This window comes from Ilyonectria robusta, assembly GCF_021365365.1.
Source record: "Ilyonectria robusta strain PMI_751 chromosome Unknown BGZ61scaffold_5, whole genome shotgun sequence".
In the NCBI taxonomy this organism is placed as follows: domain Eukaryota; kingdom Fungi; phylum Ascomycota; class Sordariomycetes; order Hypocreales; family Nectriaceae; genus Ilyonectria; species Ilyonectria robusta.
In genome coordinates, this window is record NW_025764439.1 from 134,612 (window position 1) to 162,152 (window position 27,541).

At 50.7% G+C, this 27,541-nt stretch overlaps 12 protein-coding genes across 12 annotated transcripts; 6 read left to right on the forward strand and 6 right to left on the reverse strand.

Moving 5' to 3' along the window:
- Positions 1 to 1,560: 1,560 nt before the first annotated feature.
- Positions 1,561 to 2,781, forward strand: BGZ61DRAFT_346412 (uncharacterized protein; the record flags this gene model as incomplete). The annotated part of the gene is made up of 1 exon (XM_046239877.1): positions 1,561 to 2,781. One exon carries the CDS (start codon positions 1,561 to 1,563, stop codon positions 2,779 to 2,781), a length of 1,221 nt encoding a protein of 406 aa, XP_046107232.1.
- Positions 2,782 to 3,051: 270 nt separating this feature from the next.
- BGZ61DRAFT_414802 (uncharacterized protein) lies at positions 3,052 to 4,855 on the reverse strand. Its single transcript, XM_046243335.1, has 2 exons — positions 4,177 to 4,855; positions 3,052 to 4,092 (listed from the first exon to the last, which is right to left on the reverse strand). The coding sequence occupies exons 1-2, from the start codon at positions 4,657 to 4,659 to the stop codon at positions 3,292 to 3,294; spliced, it is 1,284 nt and encodes a 427-aa protein (XP_046107233.1). The 5' UTR covers positions 4,660 to 4,855; the 3' UTR covers positions 3,052 to 3,291.
- A 1,111-nt stretch (positions 4,856 to 5,966) lies between these two features.
- BGZ61DRAFT_283010 (ankyrin repeat-containing domain protein) lies at positions 5,967 to 6,368 on the reverse strand (the record flags this gene model as incomplete). The annotated part of the gene is made up of 1 exon (XM_046238481.1): positions 5,967 to 6,368. A coding segment is annotated over one exon (402 nt), but the record flags the coding sequence as incomplete, so codon positions are not given.
- A 531-nt stretch (positions 6,369 to 6,899) lies between these two features.
- BGZ61DRAFT_345939 (heterokaryon incompatibility protein-domain-containing protein) lies at positions 6,900 to 7,862 on the reverse strand (the record flags this gene model as incomplete). The annotated part of the gene is made up of 1 exon (XM_046239835.1): positions 6,900 to 7,862. A coding segment is annotated over one exon (963 nt), but the record flags the coding sequence as incomplete, so codon positions are not given.
- A 1,497-nt stretch (positions 7,863 to 9,359) lies between these two features.
- On the forward strand, positions 9,360 to 11,176 carry BGZ61DRAFT_515353 (uncharacterized protein; the record flags this gene model as incomplete). Its single annotated transcript, XM_046252240.1, has 5 exons — positions 9,360 to 9,952; positions 10,028 to 10,127; positions 10,180 to 10,318; positions 10,440 to 10,648; positions 10,721 to 11,176. Exons 1-5 carry the CDS (start codon positions 9,672 to 9,674, stop codon positions 11,174 to 11,176), a joined length of 1,185 nt encoding a protein of 394 aa, XP_046107236.1. The 5' UTR covers positions 9,360 to 9,671.
- A 659-nt stretch (positions 11,177 to 11,835) lies between these two features.
- On the forward strand, positions 11,836 to 12,783 carry BGZ61DRAFT_474865 (uncharacterized protein; the record flags this gene model as incomplete). Its single annotated transcript, XM_046248616.1, has 1 exon — positions 11,836 to 12,783. One exon carries the CDS (start codon positions 11,836 to 11,838, stop codon positions 12,781 to 12,783), a length of 948 nt encoding a protein of 315 aa, XP_046107237.1.
- Positions 12,784 to 13,173: 390 nt separating this feature from the next.
- On the reverse strand, positions 13,174 to 14,823 carry BGZ61DRAFT_474866 (uncharacterized protein; the record flags this gene model as incomplete). The annotated part of the gene is made up of 1 exon (XM_046248617.1): positions 13,174 to 14,823. One exon carries the CDS (start codon positions 14,821 to 14,823, stop codon positions 13,174 to 13,176), a length of 1,650 nt encoding a protein of 549 aa, XP_046107238.1.
- Positions 14,824 to 15,662: 839 nt separating this feature from the next.
- BGZ61DRAFT_529452 (uncharacterized protein) lies at positions 15,663 to 16,322 on the forward strand (the record flags this gene model as incomplete). Its single annotated transcript, XM_046253403.1, has 3 exons — positions 15,663 to 15,878; positions 15,944 to 16,241; positions 16,303 to 16,322. The coding sequence occupies 3 exons, from the start codon at positions 15,663 to 15,665 to the stop codon at positions 16,320 to 16,322; spliced, it is 534 nt and encodes a 177-aa protein (XP_046107239.1).
- A 68-nt stretch (positions 16,323 to 16,390) lies between these two features.
- On the reverse strand, positions 16,391 to 17,707 carry BGZ61DRAFT_346401 (Lactonase, 7-bladed beta-propeller-domain-containing protein; the record flags this gene model as incomplete). Its single annotated transcript, XM_046239874.1, has 3 exons — positions 16,391 to 16,729; positions 16,798 to 17,272; positions 17,334 to 17,707. The coding sequence occupies 3 exons, from the start codon at positions 17,705 to 17,707 to the stop codon at positions 16,391 to 16,393; spliced, it is 1,188 nt and encodes a 395-aa protein (XP_046107240.1).
- Positions 17,708 to 20,344: 2,637 nt separating this feature from the next.
- Positions 20,345 to 21,830, forward strand: BGZ61DRAFT_491636 (putative acetylglutamate kinase; the record flags this gene model as incomplete). The annotated part of the gene is made up of 7 exons (XM_046250455.1): positions 20,345 to 20,777; positions 20,832 to 21,097; positions 21,153 to 21,222; positions 21,277 to 21,352; positions 21,404 to 21,619; positions 21,674 to 21,723; positions 21,778 to 21,830. 7 exons carry the CDS (start codon positions 20,345 to 20,347, stop codon positions 21,828 to 21,830), a joined length of 1,164 nt encoding a protein of 387 aa, XP_046107241.1.
- A 2,172-nt stretch (positions 21,831 to 24,002) lies between these two features.
- Positions 24,003 to 25,570, forward strand: BGZ61DRAFT_445986 (phosphotransferase family protein). The gene is made up of 2 exons (XM_046245163.1): positions 24,003 to 24,244; positions 24,292 to 25,570. Exons 1-2 carry the CDS (start codon positions 24,019 to 24,021, stop codon positions 25,521 to 25,523), a joined length of 1,458 nt encoding a protein of 485 aa, XP_046107242.1. The 5' UTR covers positions 24,003 to 24,018; the 3' UTR covers positions 25,524 to 25,570.
- A 511-nt stretch (positions 25,571 to 26,081) lies between these two features.
- Positions 26,082 to 26,587, reverse strand: BGZ61DRAFT_529456 (GMP synthase C terminal domain-containing protein; the record flags this gene model as incomplete). The annotated part of the gene is made up of 4 exons (XM_046253404.1): positions 26,082 to 26,115; positions 26,176 to 26,304; positions 26,359 to 26,404; positions 26,491 to 26,587. 4 exons carry the CDS (start codon positions 26,585 to 26,587, stop codon positions 26,082 to 26,084), a joined length of 306 nt encoding a protein of 101 aa, XP_046107243.1.
- Between the last annotated feature and the right edge of the window lie 954 nt (positions 26,588 to 27,541).

Here is a 27,541-nt window from a genome sequence, read left to right on the forward strand (position 1 = left end):
TGAGTATCGGACGAACTGTGCAAACAATAACGCTGTGTGTTTAAGAGAGGTGAGGGCTAATGGGAAGACGAGGTCTCTACTGTGATATTGTGTTGGTGGAGGAGTCATGGATAGGCAGAAGCGGGCTCAACCCACCCCCGTTCCCCCGTTCCACCGCAGGTGCCTGATTTCGTCCGCCTCGCCGACAAAGCCGACGATACCCTCGAGAAGCACGGTGACAACACTGTCACCAAACCCACGTTTGGAGGTGTGGTCAACTCAGAGACGGCATCTAAGACTTTCTTCAAGCAGTGCTACCAAGGTGGCGATCCAAAGTTCGCAGATGGTTAGAGGCGGGGGGCAAGATGCTAACCAGGATGATGTACTGAGCTGATTTGCGAGCTGAAGCTGGCCGACACAAACCTGGCCTTCTCTCATGTACAACGCAACCTCACCCAAGATCATTCTGTAGCACCCGGGAAGCACCAGCCAATTAATTCTGAGGGTAACTGCTATTTTTACTAACATACTTAGACTTCTATTGAGAAGTGGGCCCGAGAGCTGCTGATGTAAGGTTATCCGCTGATATGTTATCGATGAAGCTATCGAGGAGGAGTTCCTCCCAGGCAATCGCCCAGAATGTGTCCATCAGACCTAACCGGGCGAGATATGGGTCGTCTTCTCCATTGCTTATTTTATCGCTTTGTCTAACATTCGCATTAGCACTGTCAATCTGCCTAAAAGAATCGTGGAAGCTTTGCACTGCTAGAATTACCCATGGATGGACATGAAGTCAGAAATTTGTCGCATCTTCAAAGTTGGGCAGAGCCTTGGTAGATACGCTCCAGAGTGGGGGATGACTCTGATAGCGTCGCGCTAGACTTTGCCAAAGAACTGAGATTTTACGGTATATTTGTTTCCCCCTCATCCAAGTTGAGTCATCGCAAGCCTGGATGACCAATCACTTACGGAGTGTGTGACGAGAAAGGTATTGTAAGGGAAGTAAGTCCTCTTGTTGTTCATCAGGGTCAGGAAGGCCTCCAGCAATAACCGGTCGACGCCAGTGCGTTGCTGCGGTGCCCTGGTATATATACACCCAGAGGGGAAATTAGAAGCTCAACAGTAAAAAAATAAAACACCAACAATAGGATCAATAATACAGAATGTATACGTAGTCTAGGTATTCAAAGGTCAACAATTTACTCAGACAGACTCAGGTTTCTAGTCCAACTGGTTACCTTTTGCAATATCAATAAGCTGCAGTAACTTCTGTGTCTTGAAAAAGCTAGATCTGCAGGAAAAACTAGATCTTGGAAACCTAGATCTTGGTAAAGGCAAAGTCATAATGTATATAAAAGCTCTGCAAGCGCTCTTGTATTCCAGCCATCCTTACCTTACACAAACACCATCACGTGACTGTGATAACGTCCTACTCCTCCTCCTGACGCGAACCCTATCACTTCCACCTGGAACCTCATCATCTCTCATTTCCAACATTCGAGCATCTCGTCTGCATCGAATTCCGTTCCAGGCGCAATCTTGCCTGATACGAGTGCCGCCAGTACCCACGCCCCATTTCTCATGGATGATCCAGACCCCGAAACCTTTGGTCCACTCTTGGCCATTACAGCAGAGTCTCTCATCCTTCTCGCTTCGAACATCGCAAACCAATGCCTGCATATATCATGCTCCAGCGGCAAGCTTGTTGCGCGAATTGCCGGTGATTTCAACATCATCCACATTGTTGAATTGGAGAACATCAAGCTCGTGATCCGCGTTCCTGCTACAGGCTGGGGCTCTGGAATGACACCGACCACGGCACGCGCCATGGAATCGCAAGTTGCGACGATGCGCCTCATTCGGAACAAAACTACAATCCCAGTACCAGAGATATACGCTCTAGACACGACTGACGACAATGAGATCGGTGCGCCGTACCTCTGCATGAGTTTCATACCCGGGAAACCCGTCTCACAGGTTTGGTTTGATGGCCCAGGCACCTTGGCGCGAGAAGATTTGCGCCTTCGCATCCTGACAAGCCTGTCACAGACCATGGCTCAGTTCTCTTGTATGGTCTTCGACAAGATGGGGTCCATTATGGACGACGGATCTGGCTCGACTATCATCGGCCCATCGTACGACTGGCATGAAAAGGAAGATGGTAGGCTTCAGGTTGCCGTTTCAGGTCCCTTTGACTCTCTCTCCGCCTTTCTCCATGAAAATCCAATTGCAAGCTCCGACAAAAATGTGTGGGATAAGGCGGAGGCGAAGGTGATGGAAGTGATTATGGGCTTGTTACCAACCCTTGATTCTCCGCCTGGTTTTGTTCTATGCCCCCCCTATTTCGACTCGCAGAATGTCCTGGTGAATGACGAAGGCACTGTCACCGGACTGGTTGACTGGGACCTCGCCCAGACAATGCCACGATTTATGGGATATGCCCGATACCCAGGATGGATTACGCGCGATTGGGATCCTCTAATGTACGGTTGGCCAAAGATGGCCGAATCGGAAGACTCCCCAGAGATATTAGAGCGGTACCGCGCATATTACAACACGGAGCTCGGGAAGGCGCTGAAGTGGCAGGGTGACTGGAAGTTCACGGAAAGATCGCACATTGCAGAGGCAATATGGATTGCCACGCTGCACCACCTCAACCGTCTGGAGATATGTCGCAAGTTCATTCAGGTTGCCACGGGTGACATTAACGCTTTAGATGTCCTCTACGACATTGGGGCTGGGCAGTATGCCGAGGAGGATTGGAGTACCTTGAAAGCCAACCTGAAGCGATTAGTGTGTTAACGTTCATCGGTGGATATCATGTTGCTCAACGAAGTGAATTGAAGAGTAACCTTAATATATAATGACACCCCTCCCCTAAACCTTCGCTTGCAGTAAACCTTCAACGTAGAAATCTTCTGCCTCAGATAATTTATAAAGTAGCTAAATACTTAGTCTCCTCTAGTAGCTTTAGCAGCCCTAATAGTTATATTTTATTTTATTTTATTTTATTATTTTATTTTATTTTATTATTTTTTCTTTATTTTATTATTAATTATATTATTCAAATTCGTTTATCACCAGATTTTGCCGTATTAATAGTTGCCAGCTCTCGTTTAGTCGCCGAGGCCTGAGAGACACTGAGGCAATGAATTAGCTGCCTGGGACACAACAGCGAGCATACACCCGTTTGGGTGTGTTTGGACAGATTACGAGCAACCTTTAGTAGAGTAGGTTTTTTCACAGTTACAAGACTTTTTTTCGTCGAGCAGCTTGAGGGATCTTGACGATTCCTATCTAGTGTGGATGTGGTTATCCTGGAAGCGAGTCTTTCAGCATATCCGACACGAATGCCGGCCAATACACCTCCTTGATCCAGCGACGAAGACGCTGCAATGCCATGACGAGAGAGTAGACGGTCAACTCCGATTCTGTTCCGCCGAGACGGACCGTCCTCAAGAGCCGAGCCTTGCCGCTCTCATCCAGGATCGTCGCGACGAACTGCCAGTCGTGCCCTTGAACTATGACACCGGGGAGGAACTCTATGGATTGAGGAGAGGAACAATTGCGATTGTATCGTAGGCTGCGCCACTGGGATGAGTGCCAGGTGCCCATCTGCAATGTGGCCTTGTCGCCATGTTCCGCCGGACGCTTAGTCTCGATGGAGAGAGCGATGGGGTGTTTGCAAAAGTTCCCTAAGTCGGTATGATTAATCGAAAGTCCCGGCCGTAACTGGCAGATGCTGTTGATGGCTCGTTCCTCAGGGCTGTCGAGTTTGGGACGTATGAAGATACAAAAATCTACCATCTTGGAGGGCGCGTCTCGGGGCTTGGACCACGGAAGAATCTGAGCCGAGGGACAGAACCGAAAGTCGACCAAGTCACGGCTAGAGAACCGGTCGGATCGAAAGACCTGTTCGAGGATGGGCGAGTGTACATCTGCATTCCATGATGCTTCGCATTCTCTGTCGGCATGGCACTCGTTCGCACGAGACACGAGCCCCTGAACCCAGGAAAGTGAAGGTAGATTTGTCGCCAAGGCCTTGGTGGTTGCGCGAGTCGCTTCGTCCGTGTCGAAAGCGTAGGCCGGTATCTCTGACTCTGAGTCCCATAACTGCGTCGCATGGCGCTGCATGTCAACCGCAGCTCGTTGCTTCCTCGAGGGAAAGAAGAGAAGTAATAGAAGAGACGAACATACCTCGGTCTGCAAGGAAGCAGGGAGAATTCGGTGGCCAGAGCCGATGTCTCGTAGTTGCAGCCGGAGTTCCTTGAGGGACTCCGGATGTTGGTCCACCCGGAAGTTCCCTACCTTGAATCCTGCGTCTTGCATCTCGGCGCTGCGGAATTGTTTTGAAGGAGACGATCGGTTCGATACGGGTATCGAGCCGTTCGACACCCAGGCTGAACGATTCGAGGCGCTCGAGGCAAGCGTCGGGCTGTTGTGGCCACCATCCGCCACTAATCCGCCCAATTCTTGTGTTTGTTTTGATAGAAACCTATTAGCACGCGGAGTATCGTTGTTTTCCACGGCCATTGACTGTTCCAAGACCAAGAAGCTGCTACTGCCCGTGTGGGAAGCGTCTTCATCTTCGTTGTCGAGGATGTGGACGGGATTGTGAGAACTTGGCAATTCAGGAATGGAGGACAGCCAGCGAACAAGTTGATCCTCGTTCGCGTACATGCTTGTATTCTCAGCGGCAGCGACAAAGGGGATGGTCGCCAGCAAGGCCTCGTGCTGAGTGCGGAGAAGGGTTGACGTTGACGCGTATGAAGAAGGGGAGATAATCAACTGGTCGTTTTGGTGCGTCGCGTGCACTCTAGCGATGGCTACCTACCCTGGACATGCCGAACTCACAGTTGGCGCTGGCCTGGGCCGTATGTCCAGCAACAACCCGTGTCTTGATGCATTTAAGGTAGAAGGCTCAATCTAGTTCCATCTGCTTAGAGTTGCGCTCTGTCTAGTTAGTCAAAGCCTGAACTCTGAGATGGTTCATGGTAACTGACCAGAAAATACGATGCAGCAAAAGTACAAGGCAAGCCTTCTTTGCTTTCCACCCACCGTCAGATATCAACACAAATATTCAATCAACCTCTCCAATGCACATAAGGCAGATTTATTGTACTGAGTGTAGTATAAAGCTACCAGAGCTATAGTAAATCTCCTGGGAGACTTGGAAACGGAGAATATGGCAGAATTTGGATGGATTACCTCTTCTTCAGGATCATTCTATCGCTGGCTTGTCTTCACACTAGCTATGAAAATGCATTTGAAAATTAAATAATACTCCTACCACCCTAATAATTCTACCAACGCTCATCCATAAGGTGTGAGAAAACAGTCCTCAAGGAGTGCTGCAATACATGTTGTTCCTTCATGCCCCTGGACACATGCTTGCAGGATTGCTCGGAGTTGTCAGCCAGTGCTCTGGAGGGCACGCATCGGTTCTACGCTTGAGAAGCCTCCTTCGCTTCTTTTCTGGCCTCAACGCTCTCTTGTATTCCCGGGAGTGACTGCTGTGTCGTGGGTTGCTGTGTTCTTCAGTTCTGTCTTGATACTGCCGTGGGTTTGCGTGATTTCCGCTGCGACTTTCGCGACCGTTTGACGACAGCCTTGGCGCCATTCTTAAGCAGCAGCTTTACCATGGCCTCGCGACTGTACTTGGCAGCCCACCATAGCGGTGTCTTGTTATTATAAGACTTTGATTCAATATTAGCACCCTTCTTGAGCAGCAGCCGCACAATGACCTCGCGCCCTTCCCTCGCGGCATGCGATAGTGGCGTTCGGTTCCATATATCCTTCGACTCAATGTTGGCGCCCTTCTGGAGCAGCAGCTTGGCAACAGCCTCCTGCCCTTCCCTGGCAGCCTAGGATAGCGGCGTCTGGCTATTGTTGGTTTTGGATTCGATATCGGCGCCCTTCTCGAGCAGCAGCTTGGCAACGGCCTCGCGCCCTTCCCTCGCGGCCCAAGATAGCGGTGTCCAGTCATGCTCATCCTTAGACTTGACGTTGGCGCCCTTCTCGAGAAGTAGTCGCACAGTAACTTCGTGCCCTTCCTTGGCGGCAGTAGACATCGGTGTCAGGTCCCATAGATCCTCCGACTTGATATTGGCGCCTAGGTCAAACAGCAGCCGCACAACAACCTCGTGTCCTTCCTTAGCAGCATGCCACAGCGGCGTCCGGCTATCCTTGTCCTTCGATTCCATAGTAGAACCTTTATCGAGTAGCAGCTTGGCGATACCTTCGTGTCCGTTCAGGGCGGCATGCGAGAGCGGTGTCCGGCCGTCTTTGTCTCTCGACTCAACATCGGCGCCCTTCTCGAGCAACAACCGTACGACAGCATCGTTCCCTTCTCTAGCGGCATGCGATAGCGGTGTCCGACCATCCTTATCTCTCGACTTGATATCGGCGCCGTTGTCGAGTAACAGCTGTAAGACGGTCACACATCCTTTCTGGGCACCCCACGACATTAGTGTTTGGCCTGACCTGTTCTTCGACTCGATGTCGGCACCCTTGTCGAGCAGAAGCTGTAACACGGTCGTATGCCCATTTGCGACGGCCCACGGCAGCGGCGTCTGGCCTTCCCGGTCCTTCAAATTGGTATTGATGCCATTCTCAAGATTGAGCTGCCGCATGACGGCTTCTGGCCCATTCTCAGGGATCAATGATAGTAGCGTCTGGGCTACATTGTTCCTCGATTCGAGGTCTGCGTCCTCTTCGAGAAGCAGCCTCGCGGCGGCCTTGAGCACGTTTGCAGTTTCAATGTCCCCTCGTCTAAGAAGAATCACCAGGATTTCCAGATCCTTCTCGTCAAATGACTCTATTAGCCTCTCAACTGCAATATTGTTGAGGATCCTGAGTTGCAGGAGGAGGTCCCGTATTGTCCCCAGTTGTTCAGTTAGAGCCGGACCATGATCGCAAAAGTATAAGAAGTGAGAGACGTCGCGAATAAGTTCCTGAACGGACTTCCCGTAATCCGCCCGCAAGACACCACTGTCACCAGCATCTGACGACATTCCAAGTAGAGCATAGATCATATCCCGGGAGTCATGCGCCTCGCTGTGACCAAAGTTTTTCAGAAGCGTATAAAGTTCTCGACTCTGGCTCCACCAAGAATCATTCCTCGATGGGCCAGGCATTATATCCAGAACAGCTTGGCAATGAGGATCGGGCTTTATACCTACCAGCAGTGGGACAAGAGCCAAGAAGCGCGCTCCAACAGATTTCGTACCGCAACAGACCAAAGCAGCCTTAGCGTTAGCCACTTCCTGCAATATCCAAACCCGCTTAAACCAGGATCGGCCCAAGAGAGTCTCCAGACCCTCACGCTGTAGGGCTGGGAGATTTAAATGTCTGCTCCGCAAGATAACTTGGGCTGCGGCCCAAAGGTCCATCCAACGTCGGTCTGTGCATTTCCAGTTCTTGCACGCATGTCTGTAGCTCTCTTCTTGCAGTTGTCGCAGAGAATCCATGATGATGTTTGTCTCGTAAGTCGCTTGACCCAACCAGAAAATGACTCCATCAGCTTGCTTATAAATCTCCCCCATCTGCTGAACTTGCTGCCCTCGTTCTTTTGTATTGCCCTGGTCGATGCAAATGGCATCCACCCATACTATCCGATCCTGATCTTGCAAACGGATATGTTGAAGGGCCACATATAAGTTTCGAGAGATTCCTAACCTCTGTCCGTTAATCTTGATGCTGTCGACAGCCTCTGCGGAGCCCCAGGTGTAGGATAAGGCTTCGTAAGAAATCAAACTCTCGTGCAGATCGAGCGTTGCATGAAAGATCGAACCATGTATATCAAGCCCTTTCCCTTTCAAAATGCGAAGAAGCCGAAAAGAAGGCCTCTCGAGATCAATAGGATCGTATTTGAAAATCTCCATCTCTGGCTCATGAAAATTGAAATTAATGATACCAATCACGTCCGGCTTCGTGAGGCACAGGGTGTGATAGCGGGAGGATAATACAGGCGACACGAAAGAGCGGCCAGATCTGTTCGGCCAGGAAGGTGTTTTTGTCTAGTTCGATGACACTAACTTGCCCAAACTGTGTGAAGCGCTGTGATCTTTCGGGGAGGAATAGAATCAAACACCGCTAAGGGGAATAGTTGGAATTAGAGGTTTCAACGGGAATGAAAGAGGAGAATGATGTGAGATCGAGATAGCACGATTTCAGTTGAATGAAATGACTCAAGCGGGGTTGTTAGGCAGACTTCAGCACAGCCGCGGTCACCTCCACGTAGATTCTATCGGGTGCTACGGTAAATGCCCAACCAGGCTGTGGTGTGGCGGAGTCGAGCTTAGGTGTCCACCAAGCAGGCGAACGCGCTTCGTGTATTTCATAATGATTTGGTCCGACAGCACATCATCATGTTTGGAGGCAAGCAACACCTGATGGTGACAGAAAGGGTCTTGGGCACAGCTTCGATATTATAACCAGTCTCCCTGGACACTGATTTTGAGCTAAAGATCTACTGTGATCAAAATTAATGTAATAGATATTGGCTTTGATTTGGCCGCAGTCGCCATGTTCAAAACCCCAACAAGTAGACAATACGAAGACGATTAATTGGGCTCTCCAGGAGCGGCCCACCCGTGCCAGAGCCTGTGGTCAATGGCTGCAGTACGAGGCGATGCTTTCTTCAGCAATCAGGCAATGTTACTTGGGTGACTATCTGAAGCATTCTATAAAAAATAGGCAAGGTGCTGTCTCGCAATTACTCTTGACTAACCTTATCATCACTATAATGTTGGCAGACTGTTCGGCCGGGATCCAGGTGGTGATTCCGGGAATAATGCTGGGCGCGTTTCTTTGCAAATTCCTGGTCTATGCACCCCGGATGAAAGTTTAGCTCGGGCTAAGAAAGTGTATCGTGCCGTAAACAAAAACGCATCGAAGATCGTCTGACAGGGATCATGGGATTCAATCAAGTATGTGATAATGAAGACGGAAATTGAACTGGAATTGAAGCCTCAAGACTCGGCGAGACCTGCTAAGAAACCTATCAAGGCTTGGCAGCACCTAGAGAAGGCTTCGACATGTCAGATTACATCAGATGTGCTCTTGGATGCCCTCCGCTTGGGATCCGTTCTCCCCGCTTCACGGTGTCAGCCTGCCAGGGGAGGATGGGGGAGGACGAAAAGGACGGGGACTGACTCGGTTCAAAGCCCTCAAAATGGTTCCCAAAGAGACGTGATACGCGTAAGATCTAACCGCAGACGTCAATAGTTACAGCTCGGACCCCAAGCACTGACTCGCGCAGCCGTTTCATTGGCGCGTGAGGGATCGCCATCGTTAGTATCTCGAGACTAAGGCCCGGGGGCGCTGGTCCAGATCGCCGGCTACGAGACGAGCTTGACTCGTTGCGATGCTAGCGGAGGGAACAGTCCAAGCGCCGGACACATTTGTCCGGCCGCGAGATGCGGATTGAGTGGTGTGTCATTCTGCTACGCCGTGAGTTACGCACCGGCCGCCCTCACGGAGATAATGCCATCCAGCGTGCCATTGATTAACTTGGCACGTGGATGTTCTGCACTATCAAACGGGCGCGCCATTCGTCTGGTACCCCTGAGACTAGACAGAACCGTCTTATTTATCTGGGTCCATCGCCCTCGTGGCTCGCCACGCGGGAGTGACACCGCTCCTACGACCCCGAATCCACCGATCGCGACTATCAGGTCTCCTCAGCGACCATGGCCTCCACAGGCACCGATCCGCTCTTCGTCGAGGCATGCATCTATCTCGGCATCAGCATAATCGTCATCGGCTTTCGAACCTTCTGCCGGACCAAGCAGGGAGGCTTCCGCAACCTCCAGGCCGATGACTACCTAATGCTGATCCTCATCATCCCCCTCAGCGGGGAGACCTTCCTGGGCTACACCGTCGGCACATGGTATCATGGTCTCACCAACAGCGGCATGACCGACGAGCAGCGCGCTGCACTGTCGCCCGATAGCGACGAGTATAAATGGAGGTATGTTGGGCTGAAGATGATCCGTGGCCATGGAGAGCCCGGGGCAACATCTGCCGATACTAAAACGCTCTGCAGAGTTGGCGGCTCCAAAAACCAGGTCATCGGCTGGTCTGTATACACGACGGTCATGTGGATTATCAAGGCATCCATGTGCGCTTTCTACCTACGCTTAACGGTAGGTGATGCTATCACCACTACTCGTGAAGACACTCTAACAGTGGTCTCAGGCTGGCTTGATGCGTTATAAGACCAGAGTATATCTGGGCTTTGCGTTTATTGTTGTCTCTTACATCATGGCCATGTGTTGCATACTATTTAGTTGCCAGCCCATGCACAAGCTATGGCAAATTAATCCATACCCAGGAAGTATGTTACCTACCCGCTCCAAACTCCTTTGTTTGTTTAGTCCTCTCGAACAGCTTATCTAAATATGATGGCCTGCAAGTTGCCATGGAACACTCGCTGACAGCGGAATCTTCCCTTCTAGATCTTTGCACACCTGCCGTCAATAAGCTCAATGTTTACATGATTATGTTTCTGAATCTATTCACGGACATTTATCTGATTATGATTCCAATCCCCATGCTCTTGGGAGCCCAAATCGCCCGTGCCAGAAAAGCTGGTCTTGTCGTCATATTCTCTGGTGGCATCTTCGTCATTGTTGCCGGCCTGCTTCGCTCCATTTTTATACTCCAGGTTTGTTACCATTCCTTCTTGACATCCGAGTTCGTGCCCGATTTATGGTTCACTAACACTTGGCGAATGTAGAGCCCCATCACAGGACCAAGACAAGCGGCTACCTGGGCAGTACGAGAGACATTCGTTGCCGTTATTACATCGAACCTACCTTTGACTTGGGGTTGGATGCGACAGAAGCTGAAGCCCCTATTTGGCTCGCTCATCTCCTCGGATAAGTCACAGTACAAGACTGGCCCAGAACCGGGCAGCATCATGCTGGGTGATCGAGGTGACCGAAGGACTTGGCGGAGCCAGCAAAGACCTTCGACCCGGACTACTATCACGAGCTCCAAGAATGATGTTTTCATTCATGCCGATGAGGCAAGCTCTGATCAGATCAACCCCCCGACTAAAACATTCAACGGAATCACAAAGGAGGTGGAGTTTGAGGTTTCGTCATCGGCTGTGCCTGATTCAGGGTATCCCTTCAACAGTAGCAGTGTAGCGTCCTCGGAGTCACATGCTCCACACTCTCCTCATCGCTAGGTGATGCTTTAGAGTGATATTTTAAGCTACCTTAATTTAATTCAACCTTTAAGTGAACAAGGGACATATTCCCTCATCTCGGCTACATGGTTGCATCTCATCGGAGGCCAAGGCCCCTCCTCGACACTCACAAACACCACCAATCAAGCCTTTGCTGTAGCTTTTGGGTCCAGGCCTGCCACAACGGCCCCTCTTGTTTTCAGGGAGTAGCCTGACGAGGACGCCGGTTACATTTTCAGAGGAATCAGACTTTGCTAGGGGAGGCAATTTTAGTCATGCGACCCATCGGCCGCGCGATGTTCATATCATGACCCTCCACTAAAAGATTGTTACCCTCAAACACGAAAGGTTGTTTTTCCCGGTGGTAAAAATCTCTTTATCATTTTCGTATCTCATCGGTATGTTACGCGCAGGCTCAAAGGACTAGGACAAAGTAGGCTATCTTTTGCTTTGTGCCTTTCCTGTCGCCATGCGCCCTCCATCTCGATTTAGATGGGAATTCATTGTTTCTGTGTGTTGTCGTGGCCTGTGTAAGCTAAAAAAGCTTGCAATATAAATTAGTTCAATTTCGCACTATTAGATTCCATCACCAATTCACATCATTTCACATCCCATCTAAAGCGCATCGACTTCTTCTCTCTACCGCCACATCTGTTGCCATGGCTGTCCCTTCATTCCGCTCAATCACCCATCAGGCGATCCTCCTTCTTGCTAACTGGTCTAATTCTTTTGAGACTGTGGCAGACCTCGGGGTCGAATATCTACCAAAGATGATGGCATTTACAGGACCCTGGGAAGCGCACGTCTCGGCACTGCATGGCTTTTGCCATGCATTTAACGACCTTGGCACCATGTGGGATCCTGTGTCTGGCCTTCATCTGGACCATTATGATTGGAACCGGCGAGAGTTTAATGAGAGCAGTAAACCCTCCCTCAAGTTGGCACGTGAAGCGCGTGACAAGAACAAAATCTCGATTGATATCATGGCTATTTGCCACAATGGGGTCTTGAAAGATTTGAAAGAGCTGAAAAATACGTGCGGCGATGCTCACGAGTACACCGCCTCGCTGAAATGGGTACAATTCCAGAGAGACAGAAATGCTCCAGGATACAGGCCGATTCGGATGGACGGGCTGGCAAGGCTCATTTCAGACTTCTGTAAGGATGGTGAAGGAGCTATAAGGGGCGCAAATGCAGCCGTTGCTCGCATGGACAAGCTGATCCAAGACCTTGACTTTGTCACCAATATTGTGACGTGGATGTTGCGAGATTTCCGTCGTCCACCGCAACGTTCCATATGGTCTATAGCATATTGCGTCTTGCCTTTTACAAATAGCTGGGAATTGGACTCGTATTGTAAGGTCGAAGACAAGAAAGGACGCGGAGCAGCATCGGCACGACTCCTAGCATCTCATGTTCAGGGCTCCAATGGTTCTCTGGGCAAGCTTCGGCAGGATCTCATCGCCAAGGTGAAGATGCTGTCTGCTTATGTCGCAGCCCGACAGGAACTACTGGACGAGATGAAAGGCCTGCGAGATGAAGCGATCTTGCTGTGGCCGAAAATCTCTAAGGCAAGGCCTATGGACCATGTTTGTAACGACTTGTGACATGTTCGGGGCGAAGGAGGACGGAACTCATAAGGCGGCATTTCAGATTTTCAGCCTACTTAATGTAGGCGGCTGCGACTGACAATCATTCAATATGCATATTTCTTTTGTTGGTGGTGATGGGAACAATATTGATAAAAAAGACTGTAGACTAGGTAGATAGAGCATATGACTAAACATTATTGCAGACAGAGTAAAGAGAAGTGAGCAAATCTATGACAACAACAGTAACAATAACAATAATCACAGCAACAACAAAGAAGAATCTAGGGTACGCAAGTAAAAAAACAAAAGCAATAGATAACCAGCACCTATAGCCAAACAAATCCAAACCACTCAACATGACGCAAAATAACTATCCGTACAGACCAGCCACTCCTCGCCAAACTTTCATGCCTTCCCGCTCGTAGAACGCAATTCCTCTAGAGGCCGCCTCTTGAGCTTCTTGAGCCGCAGGATCCAGGAGTTCAGTTTCTCGATCTCTCTGTCGACGAGAATTTTTCGACACTGAAGTGCGCGTTGGAATCTCCAGTTGGCGCCAAGGACAAGCTGAGCAGCGTCGATCGCGCTCGTGATAAGATCAAGGGGTGGTGTGACGGCCGGAGTTGGAGATGGGGCCTTCGTCGACGCGAGGTGAGACGAGTAAATCGCAGTCTCCTGCTTTTTGAGTGGATTAAGAAGCTGCTGTATTTCGTCCCTGAACCTGCTGCTTTTGATGACTATATCTTTGAGCCCGTTCTCTGTCTCTCTTGCGCGCTTGAGGGCCGACTTGAAAGTTGTGAGCAAGTCTGCCATATGCTTCTGGGAAACTGCATCCTCGCACTGGCAACGCCGCCACCAAAATGAGGTTGAGCACAAGCACCACTCAGAGGCCGGTGCTGAATCTGGTGGGGAGACGGGAGAGTTTCCACTCATCTGTTCTGTGAGATGTTGGATGGTCACTGTTTCCCCGAGAAAAGCTTCTGCGAAATTGTCACCGAGCCTCTCACTTTCCTTGTGGAGGCGACGAGCTCTGATAATGAGAGTCCCCAGCTTCTTGGGGTCGAGATAATCGCGCTCATTCTGTGAACTCGCCGGGATCGAATCTTCGAAATGACCGATCCACGTCTGAGTGAGTTCCAAACTATCAACCAACTGGCCAATGAACGGAAGAAACGGGGGCAGGTCACGATCGATATCATGTCCGATCACCGGTGGTGGGTTGAAGTAGCTGCTGACCTGATGAATCGGATTCGAAAATGTGGTGTAGATATTTGCGACCGCCGAGTTGGTGTATGCGAATGAGTTCTTGAAAGTGCCAACTGTGGCAGCTAAAGTCGCAGAACAAGCCGCTTCAACGAAAGAAAGATAAGCAAGATGTACTTCGCAGAGGCGGCCTATGAAGGAAAGCCAGGTGTTGCGGCAAATAAGAATGATGAGCAGGACGAGGAAGAGAATGCATATCCAGGCATGGAGGGTAGCATTCTTCTCCAAGAAGGCCATGATTCGAGGGAACAATGGAGTACTGGCCATCGGCAAGGAGGGATGCCGTGTAGTTGGAGCAGACTTGGTGGAGCTCATGGGAGACTCAAAAGAGCCCGGGGAAGACTTGCGGGGTCTCAGAAGAGACTTCCGAGATCTCGGCGCAGGCTCAGGAGAAGCCGGAGGAGAGAGCGTGGTTGGGGAAGGGGATCCATGGTCAACATGGGTTGGTCCAGAGTCTGAAGAAGCAAGGTCGGTATTCGAAGAGGAATGGCCCTGGTTGGAGAAGCCAGACGCAAAGGATTGAGGTACAGAAGGGTCGACAGAAGGTTCAGGAACATAGGCCTGGGATACAGGAGCAGTGTTGGAGGGGCCATGGCCATGGCCATAGCTGAGAGCGAGGAGAGCAGCAGGACCAGAGGTGGGGGCGGGAGCGGGAGCATGGCTCCGAGAGTGACTCGATGGATGGGTGGTGGTGGTGGTGGTGTGCTTCCGCTGTTGCCGGTCGTCGCGAACTCGGATGGCCCTAGGTCGGATCTCTTGGTTGGAGAGAACATTGCCCTCTGCGATGGAAGGCATTTCTAGACTCCTCGGGAGACTTGGCTCTAAAGAGAAGAAGAAAGAGGAGAAGAAAGAGAAGAAGGATAAAAAGGAATAGGGGCCGCAAGAGCAGCAGCAAAAGACTGAAGCAGAGAGCCAAGTTGCGACGAGAAAGCAATAAGGAAAGCAAACAGAAAGGAGACGAAAGAAAAGGACAAGGACAGAAGAAATGGCCAGGCAGGAAAACAGATGATAGAGGAAGATGATGATGTTGGGCCATATCGGGCATTCCTTTGCCATTTATACCGGACGTGATGCGGCAATGGAACGTCTCCTGGAACCTGAGCCCTCCACCACCCGACAAGGATCTCTGCTGGGAAACAGTGATGACAAGATTTAGAAACGAGACAACCAAGCCACAACTGTAGACTCCAACGCCAGAAGGCCGATAAAGCCACTAGTCTCCCTGCCGTCAGCTCTTCATCGCAAGCCAACGGGGACATGCCTGCAAGCAAAAAGGAACGAAACGAGGCGTCGGAGCTGTGGCGTATCTCCAGGGGGAGGTAGGTACCTACATGGGTTTCATCGTCCTGTGTCCTTGAGAGGGCGTGGGGGAGGGAGACATGTTGCATGGGCGTGAGAGGAGCCGCATGAGTGTGGCCAACGTGGGTAGGCGTGAGAGTCGTTGAGTGAGGCTTAAGCTCACTTAATGCACCTACCCAGCTCCTGCAGCTGTCCAAGCAAGTCATGTGGTAGAGCGGTGAAGCAATTCTCGTCAGCGCAAGGCACCTCTGCTGAGTGAGTACCTACCTTATACAAGCCAGCCCCCGGGACACTTCAAGTTCTGACAAGACATGTTCTTTACACGGAAAGGCAACATGTTCTCTTTCTGCCGTAAATTGGCCAATCTTGCCAATCTCGCCAACTTCGCCAACATGTACCCTCCTCCCCTTCGCAGCTACAAGGCCATCGCCGCCATCGCCGTCGGCCTCATTGCTCTGTCTGCTAGTGTTTCGTCTACCTTGTACGGGGTAATCTCCCCTGCCGCCGCCGCCGAGCCCGGCTGGTACGAGACGGGATATCCTGTCCAACCCGTCAGTTGGCCCCCCTCCCCCTTGACGATGTGAAGCTCATTAGTGTTGTCTCTTCTCCCCTACAGACCGAGCTATGGCGATTGCGCGCTTGCAAGCTTCATTGGGACTTGATCCAGCGCTACCCGCACCTGTCGCCGCAGCCGCTTCACGCCGTCCTCGATCTCAATCCCACCGCGAAGCCGTTTAGCCCACCGTACTTCTCAGCCGACAGCGCCATGTTCGAAGACCCTCAGTACTCTCAGATACATACGACCATCCTGGATGCCTATCACAGCAAGGCGGGAGCGATTCTGCATTCGGTGGCGGAGCAATATCGGAAGCCGCTGGAGGGGACCGACGCGGCGAAGGAAGACAAGTGGCTTCGTATTCTCACTCGGGTTGCCGCGATTCTGGTCGATGATGAGGCCCGCGGACACTACGCCAGGGAGTTTGTTCCAGCTCTGAAGAATGGGTGGATTCCATGGAACAACAAGACCAACCACTCTACTCATTTGTAACATTATTAACTGCTCCTATTCGTCCCAAATAGTCGCTACAACTGGACCAGTCAGCTGGATCTGGCCAAGCTTTCCACCTTTGTCCTCCGCAATGATCTTGCCAGACTTGACGTCTCGTTTCCAGATAACCACTGTCTGATTGCCCTGATGCCCTACCGCAATCTTGTCTCCAGCCTTGTTGAAGGAAAATTGGCGAGGAAGCCATCCGCCGGATGGAGTCAACTGGACGAGTTTTAGTGTGCCATCTTCCTTGATGGCAAATGTAGATAGCGTGTCTGAAGGCCCGGACCCGAATTGGGGCGATGCGCTGAAGGACTTTTCGCGATTTGACACGACAAGGAAACGATGATCGGGCTAAACGGGATATTAGCAACTAAGAACAGGATGTTTGACTGAGGATTTGTGAGATTACGGGAACTTACACTCATGGCAATCTCACTTGCTGGGGCCGTGGTTGCAGGCAGTCCAGCATCTAGCGCAGGGATGTCAAAAATACGCGTGAAGCTGAGACCCTTTCTCTGATATTTGACGCGGTAGGAATACACCTTCTGACTGAGTTCACCGTTGTGGAAGAAGAACGTATCTCCGTTCGCCATGACTCGGAAAAACCCATGGCGCGGTCCGCTGCCAGGCTCAGCCGTAAGCTCTCCCACCTCGACGATAGGCGCAACGTTGTGCTTGTCGTAGGCAAATACACGGCATCGATCTCCACCGAGATCAGGGATGACGATGTATGTATTTGTTGGGTCAATGATGACGTGGTGAAGGTAGCTACGGTCCTGTCGAGAAGCAACTGGCCCGGTTTCGGTGATGTTGGGCAAGATGAGCTGTAATGGCCCAGGCCCTGGGAGAGCTCCATTCTTGCCAAGGGCGATCACGGACGCCGCACTTCGATTGCTGCCAGGACTCAGTACTTTGGATCACAGGCATTTGTCAAGTAGAAATCGTGCCCACTTACTATGAGGCGGTCACGTAACCCCGTCCCCCCAATGGCGTAGTGACAATCGCTCCGGCTACACCACTAAGGGGCGCTTGAACCCGTGACACACGGCTAAGAGACCCATCACCATCGACAGAGAAAGAGTTGAGAGATCCGGATGTTGAAGTGCTTGCACCTCGATCAAGGCAGTAGAGCACTCGGTCTCGGCGATCGAGTGTCAGCCAAGAAGGGTTGGGCCCACAATCGGCGGTCTTGCCGATGATAGAAAGCGCGTAGTCATGCCTGTGCTTTGTAAGGGATAATGTCGTGACATTGCCACCTGAGTCTGCCGCGAAAAGAGTAGCAGCGTTGCAGGACGCCGCCCAGAGCAACCACAGGCTGCTGGTGCGCATGGTGAAGACTTAACCAGACTCGCTCAGTAACTACAAGCAGCGAGAAAACATGCCTTAAAAGGTGACTGATTCGATTTGGACAGGTCCCTGTAATGGAAACTTGACTCTGCTTGAATTGAGTTTCTCGGGGGCATTTGCTGATATTTATTGAACAAACCTCCCGCTACCGATCTACCCCGGATCTAACTTAGCCCACAACGTATCCGTACTTAAGTTACTTGGAAATTAGAGTACCAGGGTTGTCATCTATCCACCAACAGGATTATTTAGCCAACCCCGCACAGCTGGCAAGGATCCGCTCACGCCCCAATAAAGGGCTACGAAAACAGGAAGACGAAATAGCCTAAACGGATTCCCGGAACCTAGCCTTTCTCTTTTCCTGCGCACGCTAGGATAAGGAGTCGGAAAAGGGCCCCTCGCAGTTCTTTACGTCGGCAACGGAAATAGAATCACCACTGTTAAAGTCAACTTGGCCGCAACTGCCAGCAACCAGTTCATGGAGGCTTAATGTGAGAACACGGTGCCCTTGTGATGATAGCCTCCATTCCTTTGAGGTTTTAGGTCCCATCTCTTCAGACTGCTTCTGAGGCCCAACTTGTCATAGAAAGGTTCAACCTGTTCGGTACCATCATCGACAACAAATCTAGGTTGGAAATTTCTGTGCACGTTACCTAGACATAAACATCAGAGAAGACTAACTAGTTGACGAGTTAAAGTCTGCTTCGTAAGAGAATCATGCTTTCGGAAGCTACCAACGATGGAAGTAGTTTAGAGTAGGAAGATTGCAGTGGTATTTATTAAATGTTGAATTCCGTGTACGTCAGCTGAGTCTTGACAAACTCGACTTCTATAACCCCATCCAAAGAGCTTTTATACCCATTATGATTTTACCCTTTCCAAGATCTAGCTTTTCCAAGGTGCAGCTGTTACTGCAGCTTATCAAGGTATTGCGAAAGCTAAATAGTTGGGCTAGAAACCTTAGTCTGCCTGAGCAAACTGTTGACTTTTGAATGGACTGGGTATGAGTCTGTATTGTTGATCCTATTGCTGATATTTTCTTATTTACTGTTGAGCTTCTAGTCCCCCCTCTGTGTTGTGCTGTTGTGGTTGACTGGGCCTGACCTGGCTGAGTGGTAGTAGCCTGCTGGTAGGTACCTGATTTCCCTGGAGACGGCGACGGGAACAAGGGGGATAGGCATAAGCACAGCAGACTTGGCAGGGCTCTACAGCGGCTACAGGGGCAAACTCCGGCCTACGTAGTAATACTCCAGCGATGCCAGCCAGCGCTGCAGTGGGGATTCCTCCATCGCGGTAGTTACTGTATGCCGTATGTGTGTACTAGGGCCTCCTAACCTCTTGATAACCCCATCCAAATGCGCGTCCCTCGTGAAGTCGAAGGCGTTGATGCTATCCTCATTTAGCCTAGCTTGCGGATCAGCGAAAGGCACTTAAGCAGAGTGCTCCAGACATCCTTATGGGTAGCTGAATGATCTTTCGCCGCCAATGATGAACGGACCTACCGCAAAATTCTGTCGAAAGCGGGTTACGAGCCGGACGATATCCTGCCAGCTCCTTCAAGCTGGGTTTCGCCAATAAGGTGGTTTCAGAGCACCCAGCGGCATTTGCCAGGTCTCCAACTAGCATATGTCTGCTGCCTCTACGCCGCGTCCAGCTTAGTCTTTCGCTGCATGATGCTATTATCGATACATTAATGCTCATCGATATTTTATTCACACGCCCAAAAAAATTCCACGATGGCCAGGTCCTAATTCCAGCCGCCGACGACGCGATTCTGCGGCTGTTCGCCCAGGTCCCGAAGGTTGCCGATCTGAGCGTGGAAATCCAACATGGCACAAACCACACAAATGTATGAAGTCCCGGGGCAGCACCAGATGAAGAGACCGTGGGCCCTTGGCGGAGATCTCATGCGCTGCGGGTCAGTCTGTCTGACATGCAGAAAACTTCTCCCCAGTCTGGCTCGCCTGCTGTGCATCGATTGTGACGCGGACAGGTTGGTGGGACAAAGAAGATGCGCAGGCTGCACGACAAGCACAAAGCCAAGATCAATATTGTCACAATACAGGGGGTGGTAAGCGTCTCGCAAGAGACATTCGTCTTTTGCGACAAATATTAAACGCGAACTATCAATAGGGCAACAAGCCGAAGGAGCTGTCGCCAAAGCACAACCAACTCGAGGAGCCCCGTCCAAGGACGCAACGTGCACCTAGAGCACCGTCATAGCTCACATTACCATTCTAGCTCGACAAGCATTGCCATTGCCAGATATTCCCTATTATAAAAACCACAGCTTCGTGATGCGTACCCAGTAAATGTCACAATCTGCAAAATAGAAGCCCTAAGCAGATTGCAGGGATTTTCACGCATTATATACTGCGACAATAGATTACTTGCCCGAGGTAGAACCCAAAGTTCTAGCAGACCTGAGTTTGCCCGACTTCGGCCGTGCCCCTGTAGCCCCACGCACGGGCCCCCACAGTACCCCACCATGAGTCAAGGATTTCTTGGGACGTGTCTCCTCACACATTACCTCACCACACTCAACAACACCAGCAGCACACCATCCATCCGACTTGCCCTCCCGATTTCAGATCGATTAGGCTCCTACAACTCGGAATCATGCTGTCTGCTACCTCCGGGGTCATGCGCATCGGCGCTCGCCGAATTGCCCCCCGCGCCGCCGCCCTCGCCGTCACCTCGATGCCGAAAGCCTCCCTCAGCCGAACTGCCAATATTTTCCACGTCCGCGCTATTTCTACCACCGGACGACTTGCTCATGCTCTCAACACGAACCCGAACCCCCCTCTGGGCAAGAAGAATGCTTCCAACGACTCGCCGTCGCGAATTGGCCTCATCGGCGCCCGTGGTTATACCGGCCAGGCCCTGATCGACCTTCTCAACAACCACCCCAATGTAGACCTTCGCTATGTGTCTTCTCGAGAGCTTGCTGGACAGGAGCTCAAGGGCTACACTAAGCGCAAGATTATTTACGAGAGCCTATCTCCCGAGGATGTTGCTCAATTGGACAAGGATGGCCAGGTCGACTGCTGGGGTAGGCTCGCTCCCTTGCTACATGTTTGACAGTTCTACTAACACCCAACAAAAGTCATGGCCTTGCCCAACAATACCTGCCAGCCCTTTGTCGAAGCATTGGGTGAAAGCTCGAATCTCATCGTTGATCTTTCGGCCGACTACCGGTTTGACACGACGGGAACATGGACCTACTCATGCCCTGAGCTTGTGAAGCGCAGCAAGATTGCTCAATCCACGCGCATCAGCAACCCTGGCTGTTATGCAACGGGCGCTCAACTCGGTATTGCTCCTCTTGTGCCGTATTTGGGAGGCGTTCCTACGGTTTTTGGTGTTTCGGGAGTATGTCCCCCTTCCCCCAATGCCGACACCCTCGCTCGAAGCTAACTAGTCTAAGTTCTCAGGAGCTGGAACGAAGAAAAGCCCCAAAAACGACGAGACTCTTCTGAAGGATAACCTTCTGCCTTGTTAGTTCAAAAGAAATTATGCTTATAAGCATGTTGGAAGCTGACCTTGGGCAGACTCCCTTACGGGACACATCCACGAGCGAGAAATCAGCCACCACCTTGGAGCCACGACGGCATTCATTCCTCACGTGTTAGACCTGTTCATTCTTCTTTTGCCTATCATATACTGATCCAATTACAGCGCTTCATGGTTCCGCGGTATCCAATTGACCATCAACATCCCCCTGTCTAAGGAGATGACTTCCCGAGAAATTCGCCAGATTTACCAAGACCGATACGCCAGCGAGAAGCTTGTCAAGGTCGTTGGTGAAGCTCCCTACGTCAAGTCGATCCAGAATAAGCATGGGGTCGAAGTCGGTGGATTCGCTGTTGATGACACTGGCAAGCGTGTCGTTGTGTGAGTATCCACACTTGAGATTGAACCCCCAAGGACTCCAACTAACCTCCGTAGCTGTGCCACGATTGACAATCTCAACAAGGGCGCCGCCACGCAATGCCTGCGTAAGTTTTGTCGGCGCACAACGAAGGCTTCATGGTTTGCTAATGACTATACAGAGAACATGAACCTCGCCCTCGGATACGACGAGTACCAGGGAATTCCCATTTAGTCATCTTGATCTCCAAAGCACTAGAGTCCATTACGCAAGACTCGGTTTAGATCGTCTGGACCTTGAACCCCTTTCCGCTAGAGAAAAGAGATCCGTCTTACAGGTTATTTCATGAATATCGTTACCAGTTTACATCAAAAGACAGGTTCCAGGGACCAAGGCACATTGCTTCTTGCAATGCGCCGCTGAGTATGAACAAACAACGCGCTGGTCGTATCGGAGCGGGTCCAGCTTGAATAAGTACGGGTGGTCCGCGTTCGATGCCCCTCAGACTTGCCAAATCAAGGGGGGTGCTTCCACTGGCTGTGACGTAATGAACTCCGGCGTGAAGCCGCCTCAGGGCGGTGGTTCTGCTGGAAGTTCTCACATATCTCGACAGAAAATTTAGAGTGTACCTGGTGACTCCCATCAAGACCGCGGCTTACGTTTCATCGGGTCTCGGCCGGGCCAGCTAGAAATCATGACATTCATCGTCGTCATATGAAGCCACAGGGCTTCCTAATCTAGGATATCAGTATTAGAAGATTCTCCGTACAAGGCAGCGACTGCAGGCTTTATTTTTATCGCACTGTCATAAGGGTAACTCAAGCAAAGCCCTTTCTTCTTTATTTACCACACAATCCAAAGTCCTCCAAAGCCATGCAAACCTTTCCAACAGCCCTATGGACACCCCGTACACCTAAAGACATAATTAAACGACTTCATAAGCTTTGCCGTGCCGCGCCGCCTTATTCTAGGAATGTTACGGTAATTATAGCGTGGAGCTAGAAACATTATACACTAAAGGCGAGGAGGGCAGAGTGGGCAGCGCATTTTCGAGTGGTTTAAGCTGATGAGCGAAGATAAAGGTGGTTAAGTGATTGATAACAGTGATGGTGGTGAGAATTGGGGCTTCTTGGACGCTCACGCCCTCGACTGGCTAACCCACCGACTCTCCTCTTCGCCGACGCAACGTCCCGCTTAGCCAGCCCTTAAGTTCAAGTACTGGGCTAGCTCTCTCTGCTTGTTTATGAATGCCCTCCAGGAACCTCCTTCGGCCTCCATCGAGCGCTGGTTGGAGAGCATTCCCGGCAACGATGGCGACAACTTTGATCACGACAAGACTCCCGGCGCTTCCTCCCGCGTCTGCGCACCTCCGGACCGAGGCGGATCAGGGCCGGCCTTCAGCCTTCCGGCTCGCCCTCTGCTCCGACAAACACGCAGCATGTCCAACTCATCCGCCGCCTTGCGGGCCTCCAGCGCCCGCTCCTTGAGTCCCGTCAAGCGCTCGACGCTCCGGCTCCTTAGGAAACCCGTGTGCTTCGTCGCGCTTAGTCAGGGGGCAGCAGCTGGAAATGAGGGGCCGAAAGCGCTGGAAACTAGTGCATCGAACCGCCTCCGGGCCCCAAAATAAAGCCCGGCTCGGGCAAGAAAAATCACCCACAGTGTGCTGCTGCACAAGAGATGCGGCTATATCAGCTCAGCAGCCAGCTGCGTAGCGATATTGCCAGAGACCACGTTGGCGACGCCTCAAAATCGCTGGAAAGCGTCACCATAACTCCGCTCGTCAACCATTTTGTGGATGTCGCGTCGTAGACAAACGGCGTTTGTCGATGCATTGATTGGGTCTGTTGAGAAGGATAGCAACTGGCTGCAACTAGTCAGGATGCGCCAGCTCAGTGTCCGCTATATGGGGCAAACAGGCACCTACTCTGCCATGCTGTTGCTGTTGAACCATTCGGACTGTAACTTCGGCACGAGATGGGCGTCTTTAATGGCCTGAGCATAGTTGGTGAATATGCAATTTCTCGCAGCCGTCTCGACCCGGAGCTTCAATTTTTCCCATTGAGGCAATAAGTTATCATGAGGGAATCTCTAGTCACGAAAGCGAGGAACCGAACTCGTAGTTGAGGTCGATGCACTATTTTTATGCGCCGAAGTAATGCTGAAATATCCTGTCTCAATTTTTGGCCTGAGTAATCAAGACACCAAGGCACCCTTAAGCCATCTTTGGCTTCATCATCCACCTTCATCGTCCCTGGAAACGCGATACGTTCATCCATCGTTCCATCCAACTTCACCCAACACAACCACCCTGCCCTCTTCTGACAATTGTTGAACTTATCCCTAAAGATTCCCCATTTTCTAACACCTCAATACTTTAATTTCACCGATACCTATAATGCCCGCCAAGGCAAGGTTCCTTTGCATGCAGAGAGATGACCTCGTTTGGCAAAAGCTCGACGAAGACACTGATCAATGGGATAAGTCAATTCGCACAAAGGAAGTATATCGCTCTGTGGGAAATTTTATCCTGAAATATAAGGACGGTCCACCGGAGCAGATGCATCTCCCGGTTAGGGGGGCGTACAATACCATCTACCGCCTTGAGTACAAAGACGGTTCATCGGTGATAATGAGGATTCCAATCAAGGGTACGCCGTTATCGATATATAATACTACTCTTTACTGACAGAAGCAGGCGTGGTTCAATTCCCCGATGAAAAGGTTCTATATGAGGTGGCTACAATGCGATATGTCGCTGCTCATACCACTATCCCGGTCCCGTACATCTACCATTACGGAACCGCCGCCGAAAATCCCACGGGCCTGGGCTCTTTTATCATTATGGACTACATTGACCATCATCAAAATATGTCTCGGGCACTGCTTGATCCGGAACGCGGAATTGATGAGCGACCTGTCCTGAACCCAAATATCACGAACGAGAAACTAGAGGTCCTCTATGGCCAGATGGCCAACATCCTATTGCAGCTGTCTACCCTGAAGTTCCCTCGAATTGGCTCACTTATCGAGAAAAAGGCCGAGGGTTCTATTTCTGCCAATGGACGTCCCTTGATCGCGAACATGAACGACATCGTAGTACACACCAACACACCAGCAAACATCTTACCATCCCAGACCTACGCATCTGCCGGCGAGTGGTACAGTGCTCTCGGCGATATGCACCTGGCCCAGCTGGTGTTCCAGCATAACGACGTTGTGGAAGACAAGGAAGACGCCTGCGATAAATATGTCGCTCGCCAACTATTCCGGAACCTCGCTGCCAAAGGGCGCCTTGTACCAGAGCCGTCAAAATCAGACGGGGAGTTCAGGTTATTCTCTGAGGACTTCAGGCCGGCCAATGTTCTCCTCGATAAGGATCTGCAGGTCGTCGGCGTCATTGACTGGGAGTTCGCGTACGCCGCCCCCTCACAATGCAGTTTTGACCCACCCTGGTGGCTGCTACTTCAAGAACCGGAATATTGGACTGGCGGATACCGCGAATGGATGAAAGTCTATGAGCCTCGGCTACAGACTTTTCTACGAATGCTGGAACTCGAAGAGAACAAAATGACAGCATTTAACCTAGCCGAAAAGGTCAATGCTATTTCACTGACTGACAATCGGGAGACGGAACCGCCGCTCTCTCAACGTATGCAGGAGAGCTGGGATAAGCGGACGTGGATGCTTAACTACGCAGCGAGGAAGAGCTGGGCCTTTGATTTTATCTGGTGGAAGTTCCTGGACGAGAGCTACTTTGGGCCAAATGAGAACCAGGACTGTCGAGCCAGGCTTGGGCTTCTTTCAGAGCCACAGACGAAGGTGATGGAATTCTTTGTGGCACGCAAGATGGAAGAGAGCGGGAATCGCAAGGTTATCGAGTGGAGTGATGAAAATGCGGCAGATCGTCTGGCTGAGGTGCTTATCTGATTTCCCGATGAATTCCTTATATAGTAGAACTCTTAAACTAAATAGTAGACTTCGTCCGGTGGGTGGTCAAGATATGGATTTCTTCATGTGTCATGTGTGTTGCAGAGTTGCTCAGCTCCAGCCTTAGCCTTCAACCAAGCAAACAATGCCTCTTGGATGATCTACCAAGTATTTAATGAATTCTCATGCTGCCTATAATATGCACTGCCGAACCACAAACTTGCCAAACAGCCAAGTAAATAATCCCAAACCTCGTTGACTAGCAAATTAAACCGAAACCGCCATGTTTTTGCCTGTCAAGACTTGATTGTCTGATTTTCGCGTATCACAAAATCCCCAAATTCGGGCACCAACTCTGTGCCCGGATCAACAATTCTCGGCGGACAATTCACTACATTTCAAGCCAATTACTACAGCCCTTGGTAATATGTTGTCTATTGCTTACTAAAATCAATTCACTTTACTTGGCCAGTCTGCCCACTAACACGGCACTTTGATATGATTGCCTGTATGGAAATTCCTGCTCTCGACCCAATGTGATGACTCCCTGCCCTCTATTCAATCCAGTATCTCTACTCCAATTCGATGGTGCCTGGGGGTTTCGAAGAGTGTCAGCCAGCACTTCAAGATGGGGACAGGAAAAGGGACTTACAGGTCATATGTGACTCGGGAGACTCCGTCCACCTCGTTAACGATCCTGTGAGCCATGGCCTTGAGCAAGTCGAATGAGAACTCGTAGGGCTCGGCGCTCATGAAGTCACTGGTTGTGACAGCACGGAGGCTATGGATCAAGTCAGAATTCACGTCCCAAATCAGAGGAGTGAATAATACTTACATGACGATGTGTCCATAGACACGGGTGTCGACCATGACACCAACGGCTTTGAAAAATGTTAGTTAACAAAGTCGAGACAGTTATCTTAACCGTCGCATTTATAGCACACATACCCTTGTTGGTATCACAAACCAGCATAGGCTTGGGACATCTGTTTCGTGTTAGATGTTGCTCGAGCCACTGATGCCAGGAAACTTGCCTCGTTGTAGATTTCGGCCTCCGTGACCATAGAGATGAAGATGTGGTCGGCCTTTCTCGCGATTTCAACTCTTTCAGGGCTAATATCCCCAAGAACGCGAACCCCGATACCAGTTCTGTATGTAAAAGAGCATTGCTATTCGCACATACTCAACATGCCTACTCGCACACTCAAGTGCAAAGGCCAATTTCGCCAAGAAGTCTCCACAACACACCTATTCGTAAGTAAATCCAAGGAATTAAATAAGCTTTAGTCACAGTATGTATTCTCTAAGGTCTGCTGTTTAAATTTTATCTTTCAATTTATTCTAGAGCAGAAACTGGAAATTCTTCAGAAAAAGACACTTTAAGGCGGGCGAACGGTTCAGGTACAGCACGTTGCACTAAGATTAGGTGTAAAAGTGTGCACTTGTGTGCGATTAGCATTTTGAACGGGTGCGAATAGCAATACTCATATAAAATTAGCCTCGCAAATTCTCAGCGTCCAAGCCGGCCTGCTGCCCCCTCCCTAAAATCCACCAACGACTTCAACGACAAGAAAACTTACCCAGGGAAAGGATGTCGGTTCGCGAGGTCCTCATGAATCTACAGGCGCCTACTAAGAGCTCGAACCTCGTCTTTGAATAGCTCGCGCAAAGGTTCCAGTAGTTAAAACATGGTTAATCTTGTTCTCTAGATTTCTACCCCGGAAAGACCGCCCTACGCGAAAAAGCGGGAAGAGACACATCTATGGGACTCTTTGTGTGTTCGGGCGGATGAGGGTGGACAAGAATGATAGGTTCGCGATGTGGTTGGGGGGACTTGAGGGTGTCAAAATGGAGCATGGTATTAACTTGCGCGTAGGCCTTGCTGTTGTCGTCAGAGTCAGTAAAAATGCGAGAGAAAAGGGAGTGTGGGGTGTGTAACTCACGCCATCCATCATGCATTATGTCTCGGTTAGTTCAAACTTGGACACTGCGGTGGGAGGGGAGACTTGCCTTGGGAA

What these genes read in the sequence shown, in the direction of transcription:
- BGZ61DRAFT_445986 (XM_046245163.1), top strand. Translation starts at nt 24,019, where the DNA reads ATGCAGAGAGATGACCTCGTTTGGCAAAAGCTCGACGAAGACACTGAT. An exon ending in AATGAGGATTCCAATCAAGG is followed by an intron (nt 24,245 to 24,291) that starts GTACGCCGTTAT and finishes TGACAGAAGCAG; the next exon opens with GCGTGGTTCAATTCCCCGAT.
- BGZ61DRAFT_414802 (XM_046243335.1), bottom strand. Translation starts at nt 4,659, where the DNA reads ATGTACGCGAACGAGGATCAACTTGTTCGCTGGCTGTCCTCCATTCCT. An exon ending in CTGCTTCCTTGCAGACCGAG is followed by an intron (nt 4,093 to 4,176) that starts GTATGTTCGTCT and finishes CATGCGACGCAG; the next exon opens with TTATGGGACTCAGAGTCAGA.